Source organism: Dendrobates tinctorius, unplaced genomic scaffold (assembly GCF_039654945.1).
Source record: "Dendrobates tinctorius isolate UK_male_01 unplaced genomic scaffold, ASM3965494v1 ptg000011l, whole genome shotgun sequence".
Taxonomy (NCBI): domain Eukaryota; kingdom Metazoa; phylum Chordata; class Amphibia; order Anura; family Dendrobatidae; genus Dendrobates; species Dendrobates tinctorius.
In genome coordinates, this window is record NW_027361679.1 from 8,356,260 (window position 1) to 8,382,408 (window position 26,149).

The 26,149-nt window shown below is 45.8% G+C and overlaps 1 protein-coding gene across 1 annotated transcript in view; it reads left to right on the top strand.

Annotated features, from left to right (window-relative positions):
* Positions 1–1,754: 1,754 nt before the first annotated feature.
* The window catches only part of EIF4E (eukaryotic translation initiation factor 4E), a 49,564-nt gene continuing 25,169 nt past the window's right edge, over positions 1,755–26,149 (top strand). The window contains exon 1 of the mRNA XM_073589716.1: positions 1,755–1,913. Coding sequence (XP_073445817.1) covers positions 1,896–1,913 — 18 coding nt within the window. The 5' untranslated portion in view covers positions 1,755–1,895. The remainder of the gene's footprint in view (positions 1,914–26,149) is intronic.

Below are 26,149 nucleotides of genomic sequence, written 5' to 3' on the forward strand. Positions count from 1 at the left end.
CCCATTTCCAGCCTTGCTGAAGCATCCCCAGATCATCACCGAACCGCCACCAAATTTCACAGTGGATGCAAGACACTGTGGCTTGTACGCCTCTCCAGGTCTCCGTCTAACCATTAGATGACAAGGTGTTGGGCAAAGCTGAAAATTAGACTCATCAGAGATTACCTTACTCCAGTCCACTATGGTCCAATCCTTATGGTCTTTATCAAACTTCAGCTTGGCTCTCCTTTGCTTCTCATTGATGATGCAGGATAGGAAAAAAGTGGTCAGACAATCCACGCTGCGAATCACTATGAACAATTATTATTACAGTGGTCTTAAAGACTTTTCAACTCCTTTGGCATGGTTAAAAGTTATTTTTTCATTCCTGTTACTTTTGTGATATTACTAGCACTTGTTTTGCTATCCAGCTTGTCCTATTGCAAGAGGATTGTGAACACCACAGCAGGGTTTTTTATACTTTCCTTCGATAAATAAGATTTGGTTCATGTGATCACCTAATCAGAAGCACATTAAGTAGAATGAGGTGCACTCTGGTTGGAATTCAACTGACACCGGAATGGAAGTCAGACATGTAGAGAAGCTGATTTTTATAAAACTGTGCAGTGGTCTCTTAATTTTTGCCAGAGCTGTATATAGCACCATCATATTCCACGTTACAGACATCACTGTCACCATTGGGGCTCACAATCCAGATTTCCTATCAGTATGTCTTTGAAGTGTGGGAGGAAACCCACGCAAATCTGGAGAGAACATACAAACTCTTTGTGGCTGTCCTTGGTGGGATTTGGACCCAGGACCTCAATGCTGCAAAGCAACAGTGCTAACCACTGAGCCACCGTGCTGTTATACCCTGGTATACAGTGGTTATAACGTACCAAAATTGAGCCATGGAAGGAAAAAAGCATGAGAAAGATGGTGATGGACCACCAAAATCTTTCTCATCAGTGCCACACAATTGTGGAGTGCCAATAAGCTCCCAGACAGCCAGGGTTTCCATGTAGTCAGATGTTCATACTTCCATGAAGCCCAAACATGAAATCGAAATCCCAGAATTGCCATTCCCCCCCAAAAAAAAACCAAGACGATAGGAACAATTCAAAACTTTGTATGCACCTTAAAGTGGTTCCGATACAAAAAACAGCTCAGCACGCGGAAATCAAGACCTCGAAAAAAAAATATAAAACTTCTGGGCCTCACCTACGTCATTTCTTTTGACAGATTTTTGATACCACTTATGTACATACCAGTTTGGGAAACACAAAACCAATGACACAACTGCACTTAGTTTTGCCATTGCCCCCCACCTAGAGTGTTCTTTTCTTTTTGCAGCACACTATATGGTAAAATTAACGTCGTTATTCACATGGTGTCCCGCAATAAAGGAGCTCTCGGGTGGCAATGTCAGCGGAAAATACAAAAAGCTATCGCTCTTGGAACACAGGAGAAAAAACAAAAGCTCAATAATGAAAATACACTGCCTGGTTATGAGGGGTTAAAACCACCTGCCTAATATGGCATACAGTGCACCTCTGTCCTGAGGTGGCCTCACCAGCTGCTGGTTTTATTGTTGTGGCCGACTGTACACTAGGACACAGGTTGCCAGCTGTCGGGAACGGGGACTACTTGCAGGACGCCACCCTTGCGCCCTTCACCAGCCGCCAATTCTCCCTCCCCTCTGACGTCAGAAGTACTCGCAAGACCTCCACTCTCTTCCACAGGACGAGGCTGAACTACAGCTCCCGGCATGCAATGGGGTGAGACTGCGCAAGCTCAGGAGCTGCCGGACGTCACGTGACACGCCCCAAACCAACCGGGTTTGAATATTTTTTTTTTTTTTGGTCGTCTCCTCTTCTTCCCTGCCAGCGGCTGCTGTGCAGTCACATCTATCTAAAATGGCGACCGTGGAACCGGTGAGTGGCCCCGTGAGCAGAATAATGAGCCCATAAAGCGCAGTGTGGCTGTGGCGGCGGATTGGCGATGCCGATGGCTCTCTGAGGAGGGAGACGTGCCGCCGGCGGTGGTGTCTGCTCGCCGGGAGGGGAGCGCGGCGGTGATCTGGGAGGAGGAGCCCAGAGCAGCGTGTCTCTGAGCGGAGGAGCAGGCGGCTAGTGCCGGCACCGCGCTCCCCCGGCCGCGCCTGCGACGTGTCTAGGGCGGTGTGAGGGGAAGGGGGCGCGAGGAGAGGCCGCGTGGCGGGCGGTGAGGAGAGCTCGCACCCAGGCGGCGGCCTCACGGGGTGGTGGCCCGGAGACGAGCTAGCAGGGGCTCAGGCGGCCTCCATAGCCCACCACAGACATCTGGGGGGCAGTGTGTAATGTCGGCCACATCTGTGACCATACTTCACCCCTAGGTTAGGCCTGTTTCACACATCAGTTTTTCTCAATCAGTCAAGATCCGCCGTTTTGTTAAAAAAACCGGATCCGCCAATTTTCCCCACTGACTTTCATTATCGGCGGATTTTGACTGTCCGTTGCGGCCGTATTTCTGTGGATCTGCCAAAATTTTGGCGGCGCAGAGATCACCGAACGGACCATGCAATTTTTATTTTTTTTGCAGTCTGGAGCCGCACTTTTGCCTTTTAACTCTGAATCAAGTGTCGCTGCTGGTTGAAAACTCTCTCTCCTCACCCTCCATTCTTGGATCGCAAGCCTCATCATCACGTGAGATGCCCGGTATTATATTTTTTTTTTCCCCTACCGCGGTTCCTTTAAATTTTTACCATCGTTGGGTCCGTACATCTGCCGTCCCCCGTTTCTGTCAGTCTGCCTGCGGATCCGTTTTTCGCGGATTTATACTGACAGAAGAAACCGATGTGTGAAACCGGCCTTAGAGGCCACGTGTGGTCCGGACTGTGGCAGGGTCTGTCATTCACACTCTCCTGGGGCACAGCGGTGGGGGTCATGCCATCTAGTCATGGGTGCAGCCCTGTGCGCCCCTCCCCATAATCATTGGGCCATTGTGAAAACTAACTTTTTCCAATTTTTTTTTATTTAAAAAAAAAAGGTATGCGTGTTTTTTTTTTTTTTTTGTGATGCATGAAACATGTAAATTGCGCCCGTCCAGGGGCACAAGCCTGAGCCATGGCGGCCTAAAAGCACTTATCACTTGGGGTGCTCGCCACCTGGCACAGATTACTCTGGATGGTCCCCATCGGCTCCAGGGGCCAAGGCTACGCAGTTCTGATGTCACAAGACCACCGAAGCCTGGGGTGGGATGCCGTGGTCAGGCGACTGGACATTACGTCATCGTATGCCTTTCTGGAGATGGGCTGTTCTACTCAGTTACCGCTGCAGCCAATCACATGGGCTTATGCAGCCTGTGTGGCAACTGCACTAAATCCATGAGGGTGACAGGTGAGGATCGCTGTGCCATTTTATTATCAACACTTATAGGCTTCTTTTACACTTACCAAGTTTTTCGGGTCAGTTTTGCGGCCCCAATAGATTTCTGTGTGCCGCACGGCTGTGATTTCCGTTTTTGCGGCCGTGATTAAAGATCAAACTTGCTCAATCTTTTATACGGCATACGGACATGGCCCCATTGAAAAACAATGGGGCCGCAAAAACAAACAAGTTTGTTTTTGCGGTGCACCATGAATTCTGGATTTGTGGAACAGTTTTTTTTTTTTTTTCCCGATACTATTTCAAACGGCGATCCAAAAACAGTCTGCAATAACGGCCCGCGAAAAAATGCAGAAAGTGTAAAATAGCCTTATTGGCAAACATTTCTGTAACCAACTTTTTTTGATGACTTCATTCATTTTTAACCTTTTTTTTTTCTTATGAATTTAGTATTTTTTTTTGGGGTGGAGGTGGGGATAGTGGCGAAGGGAGACCTCCGACTAAAGTCCTGGATACCCTGGGGCTGCTGACTGTAAGGTGTGACGCAGTGTAGCGGCTCTCCCATTGCGCTGCTGTAAAACCGCTGCTGTGCGTAGGTGGGCGGTACTGATCATCTTTTCTGTCCCCGTTACACACAGTTAAGGCCCTGTTACACATAACGATGTCCCAGCGATCCCACCAATGATCCGACATGGATGGGATCGCTGGGACATCGTTAGCTGATCGCTGGTGAGCTATCACATAGACAGCCCCTCCAGCGATCAGGACCAGTGAGCAAGCTGGTTTCTAATGTAAACATCGGGTATCTAAGAGCCGTGCGGCTTAGATACCCGCTGTTTACATTGGAAACCAGCGTCACTGATCGCTGGTCTCTCGCTGCCACACGCAGCGATGCGCGCTGGCCAGCGGGAGACCAGTGATCAAAAAACGGCCCAGGACGATGGCGTGCGATCAGCGATACCCGGCAGGCAAGATCGCTGTGGCGTCACAAAATTAGCGATCTTGCTGGCGAGATTGCTGTGTGTGACGGGGCCTTAACGCACCAATTCCGGGCAGCACCTTTGTAGATAACTGTGCAAGATGAACTCCCCCACCGTGTGACATTTCAGAAACGTTCCCTGTACTACAATAACGTCCATAGATGTCTAATCAGGTGAACACGGTGGCTGCTCCACTGTCGCCCCATCCAACGCTGCGGGAATGTGTTGTCACAGTAGGTCACTCTTTACCTGTACAATGAAGAGAATCTAGGTAGTGATCCACTTAGTACTGTGAATCTGCTCTAGGCCCACGCCGTATACAAGGTTCTGTAGCGCCAGCGATTGGTAATGTCATATATGAGTGACACGGCCTTCGGACAGCAGTTTATAGTGCTTTTGCTTCAGTAGGTTTAGGTAGTAAAGCTATTCGCCCTCAACCTCCGATCTGACCAGCTTCATTATTCCGGATGCTATTGAATAGTCTGGTGTTTTTGGCAACATATCCAGAGTGATGGGAAACGTTCTTAACTAATGGGCTATGCCAAGATCCAACTTAGTTTTCAGCATGCTGGAGGCTAGGTCAACGTCAGTAGTGTCTGTCTCTCAGAACACCCATCTAATGTATCTAGTGCCAGTGCGGTGATGACACTTTAGGGTATATGCCCACGATCAGTAATTGCTGAGGGTTTGATTCTGCTTTATTTATGCAGCATCCAACCAGCAGCGGCCAGCTGATACAGCGCAGTGGATGGGATTTCAAGAAATCCCATGCCCACTATGCGTCCTGACACCTGCAGATCACCCGCAGAGGCTGACATGCGGTGCGTCTTTACAGACCTCAGCATGTCTATTTCTCTGGCGGAGGCTAATGAATGCGGTGAATCTGCACGGTTCAGTGATCACATGCGATTTACCTGCGTTCAGTAGACGCAGCGCTTTGGATGCAGCGAACATACTGTGTCCAAAGCACTGATAGTTCCAGATCGTGGGCACCCATCTTCATACGTCTGTCCGGACAAATGGTGTGATATCAACAGCTGATGTATTTCATTATTGATGCACATGGAAGTAGAGGAAGTTTATAAAAACCATAACGGAACAGAACAAAATGTGTAATACCTTTAGCTAGTATTCCATTCATATTGGGATGTCTGAGCGGCAGTGTGAGCATGACCTGATGTGCTGTACAACAGGATCGGTTACAGCCATACTGGAGCAGCCCGGTGATGGGGCTCAGCAACGTGCCACCAACTGGGAAACCTCATGGGAGACGTTTTGAGCAGGGCTGTGGAGTCGGTAAGCCAAACCTGCGACTCCCGACTCCTCAATTTCCCTTACACCGACTCCACGACTCCGACTCCCACACATATTGCTTATATTTAAGTGAAAAATTTATTGTAGTACAATGTGAACCTCAGACATTTAATCATTTTTATGATCCAATAATCAAGATATTTAGATAGAACAGAATATATTGGTGTACTACCCGGTTTTCATTCTTTTTGGTACAGATACGATATGGATAGACAGATATGGATAAATGGATAGATAGAGCAGATTTCTAATCTGCTTTTGCTATTGAAAACATTATCTATGAGCTCAAAAACCTTTCAGGTGATGCGGTTTTTTAAAAAGATGATCAGCTTTTGCAGCTGAAAAACGTATCCTCAAAAAACACAGGAAAAACGCTGTGTGTGAATGTAGCCTTAGATCAGGAATAGAACAGCCATTTATAGGACATTTCATAACTTTCCCAAACTCCTATGAAAAAATATTCAGCACATCCTGCATTGAATTACTGTACCCAATTATATATTTTAGGAGTCGGAGTCGGTCCATTTTATACCGACTCCGACTCCACCAAAATGAGCTCCGACTCCACGACTCCGACTCCACAGCCCTGGTTTTGAGAGGGAATTTGAAATTGAAAATGGCAACAATTGCAGTAACCAGCTTTTCCTGATTGCACATGGCCATTTCATAGTTAACCGTGGCACAACTTTTAACCCCTTCCTGACTTTGTCCTGCGCACGTGTATAGAGTTGGCTCAGAAGTTATTGTAAAGCAGTCTCCAACACTGCTTTTATTCAACCACTGAAATGCCGCTGTGAAAATTGCCTACGGTGGCATTTGGTGGGGGTGATGCCTTTATTCGCGATCACGGACTGCTTGTGGGTTAGCATGGCAGCTCGGGGTCTACTGAAGGGTCCCGTGGCTGCCATCTTAATTTCCCCATGAAGCCCCATTCACAGATTGAGCCTAATGAGAGTGAGTTTTTTGACATATAGCACATAATTGAACTGTTTCAGTAAATTGTGTAAGGGACCAAAGCCTATAAATTATGCCAATAAAAACTGTTGCTGGAATGCGAATGCTTTGAAATATAGAACTGGTAGGGGTGCTTTGACGTTGTGATCTAGCCCACATTCACTGGTCATTTCAGGGCTTGCATCCGAACCCCCTGCTAAACTGCATTCAGGCATATGATACTCCGAAGGGGCCATTGACGGATGGTGCCGACAGTCAACGTGTGCTCTGATGTGCATCTTTTTCATGTATACGCCCCAAAATAATACACGTCTACGCACATGTTGACTGTTGGCACCATCATAGTCAATGGCCCATACGCCCAAATCTCGTTTCGGGGGAGGGGGGTTCAGACGCAATTCCTGATGGGACCAGCAAACAGGCAAGAACGCAATGTGAAGAGGCCTTAATAGTTTATTTTTATCAATTACTAAAATACAAAGTGAATGAACAAAAGATAATTGTAAATCAGAGCAATATTTGGTGTGACTACGCTTGCCGCCTTCACAGCGTTGATTTACTAGGTACTCTGTTTTTGAAGGAGCTTGGCAAAGAGGGCGTACCAGGCATATAATGGAGAACAAACCACACATCTTTTGCCTAGTCATTAAATCCCTCACAGCCTCATCTTGTTGAGATCAGGGCGCTGTGGAGGCCATCTTATTTTTTCCAGCACTCGTCGTTCTTTACACTGAAGATAGTTCTTAATTACATTGGCTGCATGTTTGGGGTCGTTGTCCCACTTCAAATTACTTTTTGAGCCAATCAGGTGTCTCCCTGATTGTATTGCTTAAGGTCCCGTCACACATAGCGATCTCGCTAGCGAGATCGCTGCTGAGACACAATTTTGTGACACAACAGCGATCTCACCAGCAAGATCGCTGTGTTGGACAGCGATCAGCGACCACCCCCCCCTGCCGGTATCACTGATCGCTGCAGGAAAGGCCAGGACTTTTTTTTTGGTCTCTGGTCTCCCGCTGGCCAGCACGCATCGCTGTGTGACAGGTGGGAGACCAGCGATCTGCTCGTAACTAATGTACACATCGGGTATCCAAGGGACGTGCGTCCCTTAGAAACCTGATGTGTACGTTAGATATCAGCGCGCTGATGCAGGGAGCTGGTAACTAACGTACACATCGGGTATCTAGGGACGTGCGTCCCTTGGATACCCGATGTGTATGTTAGTTACCAGCTTCCTGCATCAGCGCGCTGGTTACGGGCGCTCGGCGTCGCTGTGCTGATCGCTGGTGAAGCTGTCTTTTGACAGCTCACCAGCGATCACATAGCGATTCACCAGCGATCCTGACACATTGATATCGTTGTCATGATCGCTGGTGAGTCGCTATGTGTGACTCCAGCCTTAATGGATAAGTATCTTCCTGGATATCCCCATCTTCAAGATCCTATCCCAGTATGTAGTAGGTATAATGATATTATCAAATACCTCTAATTAGAAATGTGGTATAGTTTTTTGATTTGTCTCTTACCCATTGTGACAGCATTGCAGGACCTTAGGTATCAGTGGTTACAACCACTAGCAACTAGCTGGCACTTCGAGTGGATGTAACCATGATTCCTGAGGTCCTGCACGAGGAAAGAGACATAGTGAATCAGAAAAACTATACTACATGTCTAATTGGTGGTATTTGCTAATATTATTTTCTTTATCGCTTCATTGGGGGACACAGGTAACCATGGGTGTATGCTGCTGTCGCTAGGAGACTGACCAAATCAACAACTCAGTTTACTGAAATGCAGCCCTCAACGTGCAATGAACCTGCACTATCATTGTGAAACTCCAGTCTACTTGAAATCTTTGCCTGGGAGATTCCTGGCTGATGCAAGTAATTTTAAAGGTAAAGAGTGGTCACTATCAATTTAGATTTCTTTTATTTGTTCACTTTGTACTTCAACTGCTAAAAATAAAGCATTGCCCCTTCTATTTTTGAAGGCATTCTTTGCAGTATTTTTTCCACACCCATGAAGACATTTGCACAGAGTACTGTATAGGATTGAGAATAGTGTTAATCAAAACTACAAGTTGACTTGAAAAAACAGTGTCAGTGGGGTGTACAAAAAAAAAGTTATGGCTCTTGGAAGAGGAAAAACAATTGTTAAAATGAAAATTGCTCTGTCACAAAGGGGTTAAATGTACATCCAAGCCGAGATTTGTAGATATAAATTTGACTCGCATATATTTTTATACATACTCATAACTAGAAAGATAATGTTTTTTTTAACCCCCTTTATGACCCAGCCTATTTTGACCTTAATGACCTGGCCATTTTTTGCAATTCTGACCAGTGTCCCTTTATGAGGTAATAACTCAGGAACGCTTCAACGCATCCTAGCGGTTCTGAGATTTTTTGTGACATATTGGGCTTCATGTTAGTGGCAAATTTAGGTCGATAATTATTGCGTTAATTTGTGGGGGGAAAATTGAAATTTGACAAATTTTGAAAATTTCGCAATTTTAAAATTTTGAATTTTTATTCTGTTAAACCAGATAGTTATGTGACACAGAATAGTTAATAAATAACATTTCCCACATGTCTACTTTACATCAGCACAATTTTGGAAACAAATTTTTTTTTTCTTGTTAGAAAGTTATAAGGGTTAAAAGTTGACCAGCGATTTCTCACTTTTACAACATTTTTTTTTAGGGACCACCTCACATTTTGAAGTCACTTTGAGGGGTCTATATGGCAGAAAATACCCAAACGTGACACCATTCTAAAAACTGCACCCCTCAAGCTACTCAAAACTACATTCAAGAAGATTATTAACCCTTCAGGTGCTTCACAGGAACTAAAGCAACATGGAAGGAAAAAATGGACATTTTAATTTTTCCAACAAAAATTTTCTTTTAGCATCAATTTTTAGATTTTCACATGGGCAACAGGATAAAATGGATCCTAAAATTTGTTGGGCAATTTCTCCTGAGTACACAGATACCTCATATGTGGTCATAAACCACTGTTTGGGCGCATGGCCAGGCTCAGAAGGGAAGGAGCGCCATTTGACTTTTTGAATGGAAAATATGCTGGAATATTTAGCGTTTGTAGAGTCCCTGTGAGCTTAAACATTGGAGCTCCCCCACAAGTGACCCCATTTTGGAAACCCCCCACAAGTGACCCCATTTTGGAAACTAGACCCCCCCCCCCCCAAGGAACTAATCTAGATGTGTGGTGAGCACTCTGAACCCCCAAGTGCTTCACAGAAGTTTATAACGCAGGGCCGTGAAAATAAGAAATCATTTTTTTCCTCAAAATGATTTTTTAGCCTGCAATTTTTTTATTTTCACAAGAGTAACAGGAGAAATTAGACCCCCAAAGTTGTTGTCCAGTTTGTCCTGAATACGCTGGTACCCCATATGTTGGGAGAACCACTGTTTGGGCGCACATCAGGGCTCGTTTTGAAATGCCTACTTGATGTAACATGACGCCCGCAGAGCATTCCGTTTGCAGAGCCACTGATATGCCTAAACAGTAGAAACCCCCCACAAGTGACCCCATTTTGGAAACTAGACCCCCCCATGGAACTTATCTAGATGTGTGGTGAGCACTTTGAATCCCCAAGTGCTTCACAGAAGTTTATAACGCAGAGCTGTGAAAATAAATCATTTTTCTCTAGCAACCTTCCACGACAGCATAGGAGGAGGTCGTCTCCACGCCCTAATGGGGGACAGGAAGCACGAGAGGTTAAAAGGTCCCTCCCTCCTCCCTCTCACCAGTGTCTTTCCTGTCCCCCATGGTGCATGGAGAGGTTTGGTGTGCTGTGTGGCCGGCTGCTATAGCATACCTGTAGATGTTTCAAAGCCGGGCAGTGGTGGTCGGTGGCGCAGCCTCCCCTCCTCCGTTCTGCTCCTGCATTCGGGACCGTTCCTGGCCCTCCCACGCTCCCCTTTGGGCAGTTAAGCTGGCCAGTGATCCCCGCCGAAGGCCTCCCGCAGCTCTCCGGTGTCTCCTCCTCCCCTGCATGCTGTGCGAAGACCCGGAAGTGACGTCACGCGCGTGTCACTTCCGGAGTATGTGGAGGGCGCGCTGTCATGGCGGCCCCCATCCTGCTGCCAGCGCGCGGAGCTCGCCAGCACCTGCTGTGCCTGCTCCAGGACCCAGGGAGGAGGAGGGGGAATCGAGCTGAAGCGCTGAGGACGGGGTTAACCCTTCATTAACCCGCCGGAAGACGCCGACAGGTAAGGCAAATCCCCTGCTGTCATGGACGGTTCTTCCTGCCCTGCATCTGCAGAGCCCAGCGATGCCACAGTGAGTGTTACCTGGGGTGGGTCCTAGTGGTGCGATCCGGGATAGAGGTCCTTAAAATACTTCTCCCCCTCTTTCTTATAGGGAGAAAAGTCTGACCATAAAAGCACCAATATATCCAGCAAAACAGCCAAATGTGACATATGCAGTACGAAACTTCCCTCTAATTGGGAGAAAAAGTTATTTCAGGCATGCACGGATAAAGTGGTCAGGGCCGAGCACCCGTCAATTGACGAGATCCGCTGCTTGGTCACCCGTCAGGTTCAGACCTCTTTAGCCGCCCTGTCCCCCCCCCTCCACCCCCTCCGATTATGGGCTCACCACCTTCAAAAAAACCGGAGGATTCAGAATCCGAGTCGGAGAGATCATTCAACTCGAGCTCCGAAAATTGGGAGCAACAAGGGACCTCTAAGGCACCAGACGTTAGAAGGTATCTCCTTTCCACAGAATACGTGGAGGAGTTGATTAGCGCAGTACGCGCCACTATGGGCCTAGAAGATGAACCTGTCACGCAAACAGCACAGGATCGCATGTTTGGGGGATAAGAAGGACCTAAACGAGCAGGCTTTCCAGTTCATAAAAGCATAGCGGACATGATCTCCCAGGAATGGGAATACCCTGAGAAACGCTACTCAGCCCCTTCAGAGCTCCGTCATAGATTTCCTCTGGAAGGAGAGGAGTTTAAATGGGACATCCCGTAGGTCGATGTCCAGGTGGCAAGGGTGGTAAAGAAGACTGTTCTACCATTTGATGATGCGTCTCAGCTTAGAGACCCGATGGACCGTAAAGCTGAAAGCCTCCTGAGGAAAACATGGGAAACCTCTGCGGCCACCTTAAAATCAGGAATTGCGTCCACTTGTGTCTCTAGGTCCCTCTTTCAATGGATTGAGGAGCTAGAGAACCATATTTCGCATGGTACCTCAAGGAGTGACCTCCTTAACTCACTCCCTATCTTGCAGAGAGCTACGGGCTTCCTGGCAGATGCATCAATGGAGATGATCCATACTTCTGCCAGAGCCATGGTACAATCAAACTCTGCCAGACGAGCCCTCTGGCTTAAGACGTGGAGCGGAGACATTACATCCAAAGTTAAACTATGCTCTTTACCTTTTAAAGGTGAACATGTCTTCGGCCCTGCCTTAGACGAAATTCTGGAAAAAGCCACTGACAAAAAGAAGGTGCTTCCAGAGCAGAAAACCACAAGAAAACGTCTTTTTCGAGCCCCCCAGAATCAGTCATCCCAACCACGAGGGAAGGGAAAGATGGGAAGATGGAGCTACACTAAAGGGAGAGGCAGGAACATCCTGGTCCCCCAGCAGCAGCAACAGCAGTCCCAAGAAAAACAATGACTCGATCCCGGTGGGGGGAAAGCTTTCGAGTTTCTTTCCTGCTTGGCAGTTGATTTCCAACAGCCCCTGGGTCCTCAGTGTGATCAGAGAGGGCCTACTGCTAGAACTCGAATCCTATCCCCCGCGGGGTATAAGAGTCACCTTCCTACCATCTTGGGAGACCCCATCTCTAAATTCCGGCATTCTGCAGCTTCTGCAGTCAAATGCCATCTCTCGGGTCCCTGTGAAGGAGCAAGGAAGAGGGCATTATTCCAGATTGTTCCTAGTAAGAAAGCCCACAGGTGAGTCGAGAATAACAAACCTAAAAGGCCTCAACCGACACATTGCATACCACAAATTCAAAATAGAGTCGGTAAAGACCGCCATTCCTCTAATAGGGCAGTCTTACTTTATGGCAACTATAGATCTGAAGGATGCCTATTTCCACATCCGCATCCATCCTTTCCACAGAAAGTATCTGAGGTTCGCGGTCCACCAGGGTCCAGAAATAAGACACTTTCAATACAACGTGCTTCCATTTGGGATATCATCTGCTCCTCGTGTATTCTCCAGGGTCATGACGGAGGCTGTGTCCCACATCAGAAGCCAGGGCATATGTATTGTACCCTACCTCGACGACCTACTAATAGGAGCCTCCTACCGGACTCTGGAACTACAGGTGACTCAGACCCTGAGTTTTCTCCAGTCGTTAGGATGGATCCCGAACATAAAGAAATCACAGATCCAACCCTCCCAGGAGGTGAAATTCTTAGGAAGCCTGCTGGATTCAAAAAATGTCCGTCCTCCCGGAGGAGCACCAGAGATCCATAATATCAAGGATCTCAGAGTTCAGGGAACAGAGATCCCCGACCCTCAGGTCAGCTATGTCCATACTAGGGTCTATGACCTCCTGTATCCAGTCGGTACCTTGGGCACAGGCCCACTCCAGAACGCTCCAGTCCTATATCTTAAGAAACTGGAATCGGGATCACACCTGTCTGAACAAAAAGGTCCAGACCCCAGGGGTAGTGAGAGCCTTGCTGGCATGGTGGATGGAACACAAGAACCTGTGCAGGGGAATCAACTGGTCTCCGACCCCTTTAGTCACGGTAACAACAGACGCCAGCAAAAAAGGCTGGGGAGCTGTAGTGTCTCGTCACCCATTCAAGGGGTTATGGAGCCAGAAAGTGAGCGCAAAGTCCTCAAACTTCAGAGAGCTGAAGGCAGTGGAAGAAGCTCTACTGGCAGCAAGACACCTGCTCCGGGGCCAGCACATCAGTCTACTCAGACAATATAACAGTGGCCCATCTCAGGCACCAGGGGGGTACGAGATCCAGCAGCCTGGAGGGCCTCTCAAGCCGAATATTTTCCTGGGCCGAAAAGCACCTCCGTTCTTTGACGGCAATTCACCTGAAGGGTACCGCCAATCTTCAGGCATATTTCCTAAGCAGAAGATGTATCCAGCCTGGCGAGTGGACCCTGAGCAAAATAATCTTCCAGAAACTGGTCGACAGGTGGTGCCTCCCGGAGGTGGACCTATTAGCCTCAGGAGAGAATGCTCAAGTGGAAAACTACTTTTCACTGAACCCCAGGGACAGGTCCCTGGGAGTGGATGCCTTCGCCAACAGGTGGAGGTTCCATCTAGCTTACGCCTTCCCGTCAGTCCCAATCCTTGCCGCAACCCTGAAGAAGATTCGGGACGATCAAACTCCAACCATCCTAGTAGCTCCGTTATGGCCAAAGAGGAGCTGGTACTCTCTGATCACGGAGCTGGTGGTAGACGGACCATTCATCCTACCCATGGAAGACTACCTTCTCTCGCAAGGCCCCCTACATCACCCAAACCTCTGGGGAATGAGGTTGGCGGCCTGACTACTGAAGCCCAGATCCTGAGGGCCAGGGGCTTATCAGAGGCGGTAATAAAGACCCTCCAGAAATCCCGAAAACCGGTCGCTATATATAATAAAATATGGAAGAGGTTCTCTTCGTGGTGTCTACCAGACTTGCCTGACCCAGAGAAGCCTAACATTTCTTGTATCCTGGATTTCTTGCAGAGGGGGCTAGAACTAGGTCTAAAACCTACCACATTGAAAGTACAAGTGTCAGCATTAAGTTCTGTGTTTCACTGTGACTTGGCCAACCACAGGTGGATAAGAAGATTCATGACATCGGCCACTAGACTTCATCCAAAGAACCTAATAGCGGTCCCAACATGGGACTTGAATGTGGTGCTTACGGGACGCACTCAATCTCCCTTTGAGCCCTTGTCATCCTGCACTTCTCAGCTCCTCACCTGTAAAGTGGCCTTCCTTGTGGCAATAACTTCAGCAAGGCGAGTAGGAGAGCTCCAGGCGCTCAGTTAGGGAACCCTACCTAACTGTTAGAGATGATTCCATAGTTCTCTGTCTTGACCCATCTTTTCTGCCGAAGGTAGTGTCCGACTTCCATAGGTCACAGAATATAATCCTTCCGTCATTTTCTCAGAACCCAGCAAACCCCAAAGAGGTGTTTCATACGCTGGATGTAAGACGTATAGTTCTCCACTACCTGGAGTGTACCAAACCCTATAGAGTCGACCACAACGTATTTATCCATACATCTGGCTCAAACAGAGGGAAGAAAGTGGCGAAGAACACCATTGCCAATTTGATTAGAAGGGCTATCTCTGAAGCTTACCTGACGCAAAACATCACTCCCCCTGCTGGAATCAAGTCGCATTTAACACGATCTACCTCTACGTCATGGGCTGAGAGGGCAGGCGCATCTTCAGAGCAGATTTGTAGGGCAGCAACTTTGTCCTCCTTACATACCTTTACTAGACATTATAGATTAGACCTTGCATCCAACAGGGATTTAGTCTTTGGCCGAAAAGTTCTTCAGGCCGTTGTCCCCCCTAGTGCAGTATAGGTTGTTATGCCTCCTATGCTGTCGTGGAAGGTTGCTAGAGAAAATAGAATTAGGCTTACCGGTAATTCGGTTTCTACAAACCTTCCACGACACCACTATTTCCCTCCTTGTGTTCTTGGACAAATTCTGAGAATCTTAAAGGTAACCGGTGCTATGGTAATCAGTTGTAAGTCACTGGTGAGAGGGAGGAGGGAGGGACCTTTTAACCTCTCGTGCTTCCTGTCCCCCCATTAGGGCTTGGAGACTACCTCCTCCTATGCTGTCGTGGAAGGTTTCTAGAAACCGAATTACCGGTAAGCCTAATTCTATTTTTTTTTCCACAAAAATAAATTTTTAGCCTCCAATTTTTTATTTTCCCAAGGGTAACAGGAGAAGTTAGGCCCCCAAAGTTGTGCAATTTTTCCTGAGTACACTGATACCCCATATGTGGGGGTAAACCACTGTTTGGGCACACATTCAGGCTCGCAAGGGAGGGAGCACTGTTTGACTTTTTGAACGCAAAATTGGCTGGAATCAAAGGTGGTGCCATGTCGTGTTTGGGGACCCCCTGATGTGCCTAAATAGTGGAAACCCCTCAATTTTAACTCAACCCTTACTCCAACCCCAAAATAAATATATTTCTCTTTAGCTATAGGGGTGATAAAGGGGTGGTTATTTACTTTTTTTATTTTGATCACTGTGATAGGGCAGATCGCCCCCGTCAGTTGGGGGGGGGGGGGGTCAGATCGCAGTTTCCACCCATGGTCGATAATACTGCAGCATCGGCCATGGCTGAATTGTAATATTTTACCAAATTTCACTGGGGAGATATTACAATTGCTCTGACTGTTTCACTTTCAACAGCCAATCAGAGCGATCATAGCCACGGGGGGGGGGGGGGGGGGCAAAGCCACCCTTCCGGGATGAAGTACAAGTCCCCCTGTACCTGCAGGTCGGGTGACCCGTCAGTGACCCCGGTCTCCCGACCCGCAGGACGCGATCTCCCCATGACGCCACATAGGCTTCACACGTTGGATTGGCACAAATTTTCATGACGCCTACGTGGCGTCAAAGGTCGGGAAGGGCTATTCCTATCTCAGTATGTAGGCGGTGTAAAAATATTAGGAAATGCCTCCCATTAGAAAGGTGGCTTAGTTCCTCTGATTCAGTATGTTGCTTGCCAGGACATTGTAGTAGTAATCCATGGTTGCGACCGTTAACCCCTTCACCCCCAAGGGTGGTTTGCACGTTCATGACCGGGCCAATTTTTACAATTCTGACCACTGTACCTTTATGAGGTCATAACTCTGGAACGCTTCCATGGATCCCGGTGATTCTGACATTGTTTTCTCGTGACATATTGTACTTCATGTTAGTGGTAAAATTTCATTCAAATAACTTGCGTTTATTTGTGAGAAAACGGATATTTGGCGAAAATTTCGCAGTTTTCCAACTTTGAATTTTTATGCCCTTAAATCAGAGATACGGCACACAAAAAACTTGATAACTAACATTTCCCACATGTTTACTTTACATCAGCACAATTTTGGAACCAAAATTTTTTTTTTGTTAGGAAGTTATAAGGGTTAAAAGTTGACCAGCGATTTCTCATTTTTACAACACCATTTTATTTTTAGGACCACATCACATTTGAAGCCACTTTGAGGGGTCTATATGATAGAAAATACCCAAAAGTGACACCATTCTAAAAACTGCACCCCTTAAGGTGCTCAAAACCACATTCAAGAAGTTTATTAACCCTTTAGGTGCGTCACAGGAATTTTTTTGAATATTTAAAAAAAAATGAACATCTAACTTTTTTTTCACAAAAAAAATACTTCAGGTTCATTTTTTTTATTTTACCAAGGGTAACAGGAGAAATTGGACTGCAAAAGTTATTGTGCAATTTGTCCTGAGTACGCTGTTACCTGATATGTGGGGGGGAACGACTGTTTCGGCGCATGGCAGAGCTCAGAATGGAAGGAGCGCCGTTTGACTTTTTCAATGCAAAATTGGCTGGAATTCAGATCGGACGCCATGTCACGTTTAGAGAGTCCCTGATGTACCAAAACAGTGGAAACCCCCCCACAAGTGACACCATTTTGGAAACTAGACCCCCTAAGGAACTTATCTAGATGTGTGGTGAGCACTTTGAACCCCCAAGGGCTTCACAGAAGTTTATAATGCCCGGGCATGAAAATAAAAAAATCGTATTTTTTCCACAAACATGATCAATTAGTCCCCAATTTTTTCTTTTTCCCAAGGGTAACAGGAGAAATTGAACCCCAAAAGTTGTTGTCCAATTTGTCATGAGTACGCTGACACCCCATTTGTGGGAGAAAACTACTGTATGGACACACGTCGGGGCTCGGAAGGGAAGCAGTGACGTTTTGGAATGCAGACTTTGAGGGAATGTTCTGCGGGTGTCATGTGCGTTTGGAGAGCCCCTGATGTACCTGAACTATTGAAACTCCCCACAAGTGACCCCATTTTGGACACTAGACCCCCCCCACGGAACTTATCTAGATGTGTGGTGAGCACTTTGAACCCCCAAGTGCTTCACAGAAGTTTATAACGCTCGGACGTGAAAATAAAAAAATCATTTTTTTCCACAAAAATGATAATTTTGCCCCCAATTTTTTATTTTCCTATGGGTAACAGGAGAAATTGGACCCCAAAAATTGTTTTGCAATTTGTCCTGAGTAGGCTGATACCCTACATGTGGGGGTAAAACACTGTTTGGGTGCATGGCAGAGCTTGGAAGGGAAGGAGCACCATTTGACTTTTTCAGCTCAGAATTGGCTGGAATTGAGATCAGACGCCATGTTGCATTTGGAGAGCCCCTGATGTGCCCAAACAGTGGAAACCCCCCAATTCTAACTCCAACCCGAACCCCAACACACCCCTAACCCTAATCTCAGCCCTAGCCCTAACCCTAATGGAAAAATGGAAATAAATACCTTTTTTTTTTTTTCTTTTTTTTTTTTTTCCCCTAACTAAGGGGGTGATAACGGGGGGTTTGATTTACTATATATGGCGGTTTTTATATTTGGCAGCTGTCGCACGCTAAAAGACGCTTTTTATTGTAAAAATAGTTTTTGCATCACCACATATTGAGAGCTATAATTTTTCTGTATTTTGACCCACCGAGTCATGTGAGGTCTTATTTTTTGCGGGACGAGTTGTCGTTTTTATTGGTACCATTTTCGGGCACGTGACATTTTTTGATCGCTTTTTATTCCAATTTTTGGGACGCAGAATGAACAAAAACCAGCGTTTCATGAATTTCTTTTGGGGGAGTGCGTTTACACCGTTCCGTGTGCGGTAAAATTGATAAAGCGGTTTTATTCTTCGGGTCAGTACGGTTACAGCGATACCTCATTTAGGTCTTTTTTTATGTTTTTGTCGGTTTTATGCAATGAAAACTATTTTATATAAAAAATAATTTTGCATTGCGTTATTGTGCGAGCTATAACTTTTTTATTTTTTCACTGATGATGCTGTGTGGCGGCTCATTTTTTGCGGGACAAGATGACGTTTTCAGCGGTACCATGGATATTTATATGCGTCTTTTTGATCGCGCGTTATTACACTTTTTGTTTGGCGGTATGATAATAAATTATTTTTTGCTTGGTTTTTTATTTTTTAAGGGGTTCGCTAAAGGGGTTAACTAATGGGACAGTTTTATAGGGCGGGTCGTTACGGACGCGGCGATACCTAATATGTGTACTTTTATTGTTTTTTTTTTTGTTTTTTTTATTTCCAAAAAATGGATTTATTTGGGGGAATATATATATTTTTTTTTTTTAATTTAACACTTTTTTTTTTTTTTAATTTTTTTTTCACTTTATTAAATAGTCTCAGGTGGGACATCATTGTCCTGTGACAGATCACTGATCTGTCACATCACAGATCACTGTGACAGATCAGCGATCTGTCACAGGCAGTGCCGAAGGCTTCCTCATGCCTGCGCTTTGCAGGCACTGAGGAAGCCAGCTTCCTGCAGGCCCCCGAAGGCCCCCCCGTCGCCATCTTGGTTTCGGGGGCCTGCAGGAAAGGAGCCCCCCGCAGCAGCGCTGCACATTGCGCTGCTGTGGGGGGCTCAGGGAAGCACGGAGGGAGTCCCCTCCCTGCCGATGCTGCCCTTTAACCCTCGGTACACCGCGATCATGTTTGATCGCGGTGTGCAAGGGGTTAACGTGTCGGGGGCGGTCCGTGACCACCCCTGACACATTGTGCCGGGTGTCAGCTGTGACTGACACCCGTGTAACTGTGACTGAGTGGTGGTAACCATGGATACTTAAGCTTTTGCAATGCCCTGCACATGGGGTAAGGGACTTAGTGAATCAGGAGAACTATACTACATTTCTAATTGGAGATATTTGCTAATATAACATGTCATGGCAACTATGGGGCCATGTTTAATAGCGTATTCCAGTTGTATACAGAATTTGGAGCTTGAGATGGATATATCCTCGCAATAAGTTTGTCATTTACAAGAAATTTAGGATGGAAACGATCAGCAGAAAAATTGACTGGAAACGAAGCAGTAGTTACAACAGTAGATCAAAAGGATGTTTATCTTCCAAGCCATCAGTTTTCTCAGCAATTTCTTGTTCCCTGAAGGCAAGATTAGGGCTTCTCCACTGTAAAGGGGGTTTTACACATAGCGATATCGCTATAACGTCACCGATTTTGTGACGTTATAGCGATATCGCTATGTGTGATCCTTACCTCCGACCGGCTCCCCTGCTGTCCATCGCTGATCGCGCGAGAATGTCCGGCTCCATTTCTCGTCGGGAGCTTCCTGCTGGCGCCGACGAGCGTCGCGTGGAGGCGACGGGAGGACGTCAGGATCGCTGTGTGTGGAAGGTGAGTATCGTGCGCTGCGTCTGCCTGTGTGGCAGCTCACTAGCGATCATTTAGCGATGCACCAGCGATCCTGACCAGGTCGGATCGCTGGTGCATCGCTAAATGTAAAGGGTCCTTAAGGGCTCGTGCACATCACACTTGGGCCAATGTTATGTTATAGGGCCGTGCACACTTGTTTTTTATTTTTATTCCTCGGACAGATCCAGTCCAGGGGGGAAAAAAAAATCACAGCATGCCCAAGTTGGATCTGTTTTTTGGGTCGCACTCAGCCATGCATGTCGTCCATGGGAAAACCTCAGACTTCACTCCGATGACATCTGAGTGCAGTCCAGTTTTCACAGACTGACAGAATGGAGAAGACTGAGTATCTTTTTTTTTTTTTTTTCCATCTCCTCATCTGAAAGAATTTGAGCAGAGTGGGATTTGCATAGTCAACCCAGTTATCTCACATGAGGGAATATCCGGGCGTTTGACCCTGGTCTAAGTTTGTTGCAAGTCTGCTACTACGGTTCCAGTGGTGGGAGCATAGCATTAGTAGTACAAGGCACAGCCTCCCAACCTGTTCTCCGCATCGATGTCTTGGTGTCTAGGAACTGTTACCACTACATTGCTCAGCTGTGAAACCATTATGGCTGCTGTGCTCTGAACACTGAGCACCACTTTGTCGGTGTAGCTGCTGCCTCTACAAAGCGCAGCAGGCGAGATGACTTTGTCACTGGCTGTTGCATTATGCATGTTCATCTTCATTGTGCTGAGCGCGGTAGCCGGTGACCGTCGGCTCACTCAGTGCAGTATCTGTAATAGTTTGACTACTTCACTTTTGTTAGGTCAGTAAAAAAAACAAAAAAAATTGACTCCAATGCATTTTCACGATTAACCCCTTCGCCCCCAAGCCTGTTTTCACCTTCCTGATCACGCCAATTTTTTTTTCTATTCTGACCAGTCACTTTCTGAGGTCATAACTCTGGAACACTTCAATGGATGGTGATTCTGAGATTGATGTTTCTTTCGTGACATATTGTACTTGATGATAATGGTACAATTTCTTCGATATGACTTGCGTTTATTTGTGAAAAGATTGGAAATTTGACCAAAATTTAGCAATTTTCAAACTTTTAATTTTTATGCCCTTGAATCAATTGTCACAGAAAATAGTTCATAAATAACGTTTCCCACATTTCTTCTTTACATCAGCACAATTTTTGACCCTTATAGTTATAACTTATATAATAATTATATTATACACATACACATGTTTGCATAAAAAATTTTATCAGAACGTCTGTAAAAAAAAAAAAAAAAAATTGCTTCTTGTGGTTTCTGTATAGGAGTTGGAGATAGAATAATGTTTGGTGTATAAAATTTCCTGATTTTACAGTACCAGCAAAAATCAATGAAATTTATAAAAATTTGATGCAAAAGTTGCTTTTACTTTTTCCTTGCTTACTTGGAGCGTTTTTTACCCATTCAAATGAATGGAAGAATTAATACATATCGGTCTCGCTCCCAGTACACGCAGTCCAGGTTGCTGCCCTCTGTGCTGGATGATTTCCGGATTCAGTGATTGCGAGGTTCATTAAACCTTCTCTTTAATTGGGTCAAAAATGTAAAATCTTTTTCCTCAACGTTATATCTTCTCCTTTTGAATGTTGATTCAATATCCGACAGATCTTTTATTAAAAACAATTTTCCTAGCAGCTGTCTCTCCACCTCGCAGAAGAATGGTCTGTTTACATGAATCGGCCTGTGGCACGATACAACCACCGTTCGGCAGACCTAAGTAAACCATGAGCACTGACTGACCCCACAGCACCGGTCACTACTGAGCATGTGCATAAAGTGCAGAACAGATTCATCTCCACTCCGACTCCACAGCACTGGTCACTACTGAGCATGTGCATAAAGTGCAGCACAGATTCATCTAATCTACGACTCCACAGCACTGGTCACTACTGAGCATGTGCATAAAGTGCAGCACAGATTCATCTAATCTACGACTCCACAGCACTGGTCACTACTGAGCATGTGCATAAAGTGCAGCACAGATTCATCTAATCTACGACTCCACAGCACTGGTCACTACTGAGCATGTGCATAAAGTGCAGCACAGAGTCATCTCAGCTACAACTCCCCAGCACTGGTCACTACTGAGCATGTGCATAAAGTGCAGCACAGAGTCATCTCACCTACGACTCCACAGCACTGGTCACTACTGAGCATGTGCATAAAGTGCAGCACAGAGTCATCTCACCTACGACTCCACAGCACTGGTCAATACTGAGCATGTGCATAAAGTGCAGCACAGATTCATCTCCACTATGACCCCATAGCACTGGTCACTACTGAGCATGTGCATAAAGTGCAGCACAGAGTCATCTCAGCTACAACTCCCCAGCACTGGTCACTACTGAGCATGTGCATAAAGTGCAGCACAGAGTCATCTCACCTACGACTCCACAGCACTGGTCACTACTGAGCATGTGCATAAAGTGCAGCACAGATTCATCTCCACTACGTCCCCATAGCACTGGTCACTACTGAGCATGTACATAAAGTGCAGCACAGATTCATCTCCACTACGTCCCCATAGCACTGGTCACTACTGAGCATGTACATAAAGTGCAGCACAGATTCATCTCCACTACGACCCCATAGCACTGGTCACTACTGAGCATGTGCATAAAGTGCAGCACAGATTCATCTCATCTACTACTCCACAGCACTGGTCACTACTGAGCATGTGCATAAAGTGCAGCACAGATTCATCTCCACTACGACCCCACAGCACTGGTCACTACTGAGCATGTGCATAAAGTGCAGCACAGATTCATCTCCGCTAAAAGCCAAGCTCATTAGATCAGGAACAGAACAGACATTTATAGGACATTTCATCACTTACCAAATTCTTAAGAAAAATTTACAGCATATCCTACATTGTACTGCTGTACCCAACTTATTATTTTAGAAGTCGGTCCATTTTATACTTGGACTCCGACTTCACAGCCCTGTTTTCCTGTTTACACCACAAGATAATCATGAAACGAGCATTTTTAACAACTCGTTCAAGAACTTTTTTTGTAGGACCTCAGACTGAAAGTTATTCTGGTTTTCTACCAGGTTTCCACCTTTCATAGCACTGAAGGCATTATTCCTTTTTATGCTAAATCCAAAAATGAACTAGAAGAGAAATATAACCTGGACGATTGATGCTCTTTCAATAAATTGAACTGATCTTTGGCCCTTTTATAGAATTGATACAAATTAGATAATTCAATGTATGGGGAAAAAACGAGGGGAAACAAGCATCCAAAAGGTGGATTCAAGAATTTCTGGTTTAATTTGGGCATCTGTGAAGCCAAATTGCTTTTTTGTTGTTGTTTTTTAAGCTGTTCCATGAACCTCAAAGTTCATTCTGTTCCGACCATTTCTGTTTCCCAGCCGAGAGAGAGACTTATGGCTCTTAAACAAATTGGCAAAGCAGCAACATGGAAGAGTTTATACATGGCTTTGGGCAGGAAAGTCCTTAATGCCAGTGTCTGACCCTAATTTTTTTTTTCTTACTGTATTGTTTTAAAGTTTTTTATTTTTCAGTTTTCACGTGTGCTGGCACACAAGTTGTGAAATGAGGAATTGGACTCGCTGCGTGTCTTGGAGTCTCAATGACTGCACAGGTCCATTCCCTCAAGTTCGGTGTTTTGTTCGTTTTCTGATACAATCTTAGAAGTTAGAGCAGGGCTGTGGAGTCAGTAGAAAATGGACCAACTCCTAACCTGTATAATAAATTGGGTACAGTAGTTCAGTGCAGGATGTACTGTATATGTGTTCATAAGAATTTGGGAAAGTGATGAAATGTCCTATAAATGTCGGTTCTGTTCCTTAGCTAAGGATCTGGGCTTTTAGTTGATGAATCTGCACTGCACTTTATGTACATGCTCAGTAGTGACCGGTGCTGTGGGGTCAGAGTCTGGGAAGTGTCGGAGGTTTGGCTTACCGACTCCACAGCCCTGATTTATAATCCTAGTTATTTTATTATTTGGTGTATAGTTAAAATTGCTATGTCTGAGTGTCCACCTCCAGTGTGTGTACACTCCTGAAAATGATGCACGGCAGAGCGTACGATCACTGTTGGCACCATTAGTCTATGGCCTGATCTGCGCTTACGCCTGAATCCCGTTTTGCTGGGGGTTCGGATGTAAGTCCTGACAGGGCCACCGAACAGAGGTGTGAGATCACAGTGTAAAAGCGCCCTTAGGATTTCATCCTTCTGCTTGGTCACCTTTCACCTTACACCTGTAACACTGATGTCAGGAATCTGCCTTATAATGTAATTCTAGAAGTGTCATTTTTTGGAAAGAGGCACACATTTAATGGTTACCTGGGTGGTGCGAGCTGATGTATATGTGGGCTTCTCTTCATTTTTAGTCAATTGTCATGCTCCTCTGTTAGGACTATTAGCAGCTGATGGCATTAAAAGGTCGTTCTAGAGGTTTTCAGAAGTGCCGTAGGTAAAAGCATTGTGTGGAAATCGTAACGTCTGCAACTTTACAGTAGATGTTGCTAAGCTAATAATTTTTAGTCATTTTGTGTTTTGCTATTGTCATGTACGGCCTTGTGAATGTTTTTGTTTATTTGTTAGTTGTATAAAAAAGTTGCTTTTTGAGCTGTAAGTGTGCACATCTTGATTCAGACCAACGTTGGCTTCAAAGTAGCTCTCCAGCAATTTTTGTGTGTGCAATAAAGCTAAGTCGCCAGCCATATTCAAGGCTTGCTGTGATCTCTACCATTCCAGTACATGCTTTTCTGTGTAGACAAGATGACCGTCTGACTTCCAGTGACCTGCAGGATGACCTATACTCTTTGGGTATGTACCAATGGTCAGTAAATGCTGCAGGTAGTTAAGGGTGCTTAAACCACAGCGCCATTACTTAACGGCGCTGTGAAAGTGTATAGCGCCCCCAGAGTCAGATTTTCTCCGGGTTCTCGGCATCCGAGACCCCAGAGAACATGATTCAGGTTGGTTTTTACCAACTTTGCTTTTGCGATCGCCGTTATTAACCGTATAACGGCAACCGCAAAAAAGTCTGATGTGCCATTTAATTTCTTTCTGATGTGCGATCACATCAGAAGGGAGAGGAATGGGGTCATCGATCACCCGCCCAGTACCTCCCGGTGGTCCTCAGCCCGCGTGCTTTCCCCTCCATGGGCGCCGCCATCTTCCGGGAAGAAAATGGCGGGCGCATGCGCAGTGTGCCCGCCGAGATCTGCCGGCCGGCACCCTGCAGCAAGGAGGATTTTTCCTATTGGTTCATTTTGGTCACTGTGATAGGGTCTATCATCACAGTGATCAAAATAGAAAAGATAGCAAATAACCCCCCCTTCATCACCCCCATAGGTAGGGAAAAATAATGAAATAAAGAAAATATATTTTCATTTTTCTATTAGGGTTGGAATTTGGCCTCTTTCACACTTCAGTCTTTTGAAGTCAGTTACAAACCATCAAAGTGTGAAAAAACTGATCCGTTTCCGCTTTGCAAAAAACGGATGCATCGGATCCGTTTTTGGACGGATCCACCAGTGTATGAAATTTAAAGCGACAGGACTCTGGAAAAGGGAGAGAGAGAGATTCGCCTCTGCCAGAATGGCGTTTAGGGTTATATTACATGAATAGAAGATTTTTCTTTATAGGCGCAGTTTAAAAAAGTGGCTCCGACACAGAGAAACGTTACTATGTCCATCTACTCCGCATGGTGGACGCTGAAATACCAATGGATCCGTCAAATAACGGATGCAACGGATGACCATCCATCACAATCCGCCACTAAGTCTATGAGAAAAAAACTGATTCCGCCCAAAAAAAAAATCTGTTTTTCAAAAAAGGGCGGATTTCGACTGAGGTCAAAAAACTGAAGTGCGAAAGAGGCCTTAAGGTTAGGGTTGGAATTAGGGTTAGGGGTTTGTTGGAGTTAGAATTGAGGGGTTTCCCCTATTTAGGCACATGAGGGACTCTGCAAACGCAACATGATGCCTGAAGACCATTCCATTAAAGTCTGCATTCCAAAACGACGCTCCTTCCCTTCTGAGCTCTCAGCGTACTCGGGACAAATTGCGCAACAACTTTTGTGGTCCAATTTCTACTGTTAGCCTTGTGAAAATAAAAAATAGCGGGCTAA